The sequence below is a fragment of the Zophobas morio genome, unplaced genomic scaffold, assembly GCF_036711695.1.
Source record: "Zophobas morio isolate AGI-343-1 ecotype UQ-CSIRO unplaced genomic scaffold, CSIRO_AGI_Zmor_V1 ptg000011l, whole genome shotgun sequence".
Taxonomy (NCBI): domain Eukaryota; kingdom Metazoa; phylum Arthropoda; class Insecta; order Coleoptera; family Tenebrionidae; genus Zophobas; species Zophobas morio.
The window spans coordinates 18,549,866-18,553,090 of NW_026972116.1; the positions used below are offsets into that span (position 1 = coordinate 18,549,866).

At 33.1% G+C, this 3,225-nt stretch overlaps 1 protein-coding gene across 1 annotated transcript; it reads left to right on the top strand.

Annotated features, from left to right (window-relative positions):
- Positions 1 to 1,459: 1,459 nt before the first annotated feature.
- LOC135126546 (cilia- and flagella-associated protein 20) lies at positions 1,460 to 2,585 on the top strand. Its single transcript, XM_064052577.1, has 2 exons — positions 1,460 to 1,823; positions 1,872 to 2,585. Exons 1-2 carry the CDS (start codon positions 1,548 to 1,550, stop codon positions 2,190 to 2,192), a joined length of 597 nt encoding a protein of 198 aa, XP_063908647.1. The 5' UTR covers positions 1,460 to 1,547; the 3' UTR covers positions 2,193 to 2,585.
- Positions 2,586 to 3,225: the final 640 nt, after the last annotated feature.

Below are 3,225 nucleotides of genomic sequence, written 5' to 3' on the forward strand. Positions count from 1 at the left end.
AGAAAAGTCGTGTATTAGCAATATGAAATAGTATATATTTTTTCCACGTAGACTTCATAATATGTACAGGGAATATGTAACCGAACTCAAGGTTTTATTTACGTTGAAATCTTCTACTTCCTTTGTTTGAACTTGCTGGATAGCTTTAACTTTTAATAGTTGCGTTCGTTGCTTTAAACATATAGGGTGACTGGCGTCAAATTTTCGATCTTTGGATTAAGCAAAATGTTTGGAAGCCGCTGACTGTATTTGAATAATTCACAGTATAATATGCTCCATAAGTATGTCCCCAAGTTTCGTAGTTTGAATGCTAATCACCCTGTATTGGCAGTAAACACCGTAATTTTTTTCAGATTCTAAGTAAAAGTTGTTGAAATCAAAGACGATATTTTTACATTTATCGCTCAGTTTTACTTGTTTAGATAAAAAGGGCGTGTCGAAATGTAAGTAGTATATGCCAAAGAAATCGAAGTCTTGTTTTGGCTTACACCTTAAAACATATCAAACTTTGACTTCTGAGCCAAAATACGAGTATTTTTTTGGTATAACGATTTGTAAATATGTATTAATTTTTTTTTTTAATCGCAACAGTTAACATATCGCCAACTGTGGAAACAGGAAACAAAACAAAACGACTTGAATACTGTTGCTAATTATTATGTCCATATTTATGACTGTCACTACATGTTATAAACATAATATGTTGTCACTAAGCAGTGATGCCCGCACAGTATATCTTGTCCATATCTATAGATTTAGGCCAGTATGATGTAGATATTAAATATTAATGTGGTTATGTTCGACACTGTTTCTTTATTTTATAGTTGTACTGTGATACATGAACGCTTACCTATTGCCTCATTTAATAAACTGTTGACTTTTATTGTTGTTCGTTTAGTTACTTTCTTATTAATTATTTATTAGTTTAAGAACCAACATTATCGAAACATATCACTTATAATTTAGAGACTGTAGATTTAAATGTCATATTGTGATATATTTATGTGACAGCAAAATAAAGCTGAAAAGTCTTATAGGGTGTTTTTTAGTTTACATTAAACGCATCCCACTCCCAAATTTAGTCGCCACAAACTTTAACAATTATTAATTGTCTCTGGCTGTGTACGTACATAAAAGACGGAGCTATATCTATATCTGTTTCTCTTACTCCCCCCTCCATTCATTTTCTATTAAGTGACAACGTACAGCGCCATCTATTTATTAGATTTTTACAGACAGAGAAAGAAATACCTACTCACCTTCGCTTTTATGAATTTTCACTGCCACCTACTCTCTGGTAGTTGTATTCTAGATTGGAGATACATTCGGCGCCAAATCGTAGTGCTCTTTAATATAAACAGTCCGCCAAATTTTCACTGCGCCATCTGTTATCAGTATCACACACTAACGAGAATTATCTATCAACATCTGTCAAATACGTCACAAATGTCAAAATATTTTGTTTACATCGTTCCGTAATCGCGTCGTAACCTCACATTTGGTTGGGGGGTCATGATTTACAGTGAAATTTCTTGTAAACCGTGATAATGTTTAAAAATACGTTCCAAAGTGGTTTCCTTTCGATTTTGTATAGTATTGGCAGTAAGCCGCTTCAAATTTGGGATAAGAAAGTCAAAAATGGCCATATCAAAAGGATCACGGACGAGGACATCCAGTCCTTAGTCCTGGAGGTTGTAGGATGTAACGTTAGCACAACTTACATCACGTGTCCAGCCGATCCACGAAAAACTCTCGGAATTAAACTTCCATATCTGGTCATGATCGTGAAAAATCTGAAAAAGTATTTTACTTTTGAAGTCCAAGTATGTAGACAGTTTGTGAGGTCAAATAAAACATGTGTTTTATTGTAGATTCTAGATGATAAAAACGTTAGAAGAAGATTTAGGGCTAGTAATTACCAATCAACAACAAGAGTGAAGCCGTTTATTTGTACAATGCCCATGAGGTTAGATGAAGGATGGAACCAAATTCAGTTTAATGTAGCAGATTTTACGAGACGTGCCTACGGCACAAATTATGTGGAAACGTTGCGAGTTCAAGTGCATGCTAATTGTCGAATTCGGAGAGTATACTTCTCGGATAGATTATACTCAGAGGACGAGTTGCCTGCAGAATTTAAGCTCTTTTTACCAATTCAGAACAAGACACGAACAGCAGTAGCAGCACAGTAGTTGCAAATTCCACCGTCACATTTCATTGTTTTTTGTGTATAAATATCAGTAGAATTAATTTGTACATGTTTCATGACCATTATATAAATAAGGCACTTTTCATAATATTTTCGTTTTTTCAATTACACTATTTTGTGAATTACTAGAAGCATAATTTTGTGTAGAAGTTGCTGTTGTGTTAATAATAATTTGTAGGACACATTTTCCAAAAGAGGAGTATGTTGGGTTGCATACGTTGTATTAGTTTAGTTGATTTGTCTAGGGGGCAAGACACAAGCTAGATAATATTCAAATCAAAAATAACATTCTAAAATAATGCGGAAGTCTTATCTCACATGATTATATTTCCATTTCGAAAACTGTTTTGTATAAATTACACTATTTTATGACAAATGAATTGTGTTTGAATTTACTAATAACATGTAGCCTCCAAACCAGTAAATAATATACTGTTATCATGTTATCAACCACTTTTCGACACTTGTCGACAACCACAATCTTAGAATCAAGAATAGGGTGTATATTGGGTTGCATACATTATATTTGCATTGTTCGGCCATCAGTAGCGACTCGTCTGGGCGGGCCACACACAAGTTAAATAATGTCCAGTTGTCTATCCATTATGATTATGATAAATAGTTATAATTCTTAAAAAAAGGCATTGCGACGTGTTTTTATATTAAAAAAAGTAACTAACTAAATGGAGATGCATGCTAAAGTTGTTTCATTACTAGCTAGTAAATTAAGTTCATTCCTTTTTGATTTGAAGTAGAGAAAGTAATTATTTAATAGTACCATAATCATAATCACACGGAAAACAAGCAGATGTCAGTATAAAAATAAATATGTAATTTATTCATACCTAATCGTCTTAATACAGGGTGTTATTGAAAGGTACGCACAACAAAATGAACAGTTTTTCGCGAAGTCTAAGAAGTCGGAAAAACTTATTTTGTGTTATCAAAATTATAAGGGGAAAATTAACCCTTATCCAACCTTTTTAGACGCTACTGAAGGATAAATACGTAAAATT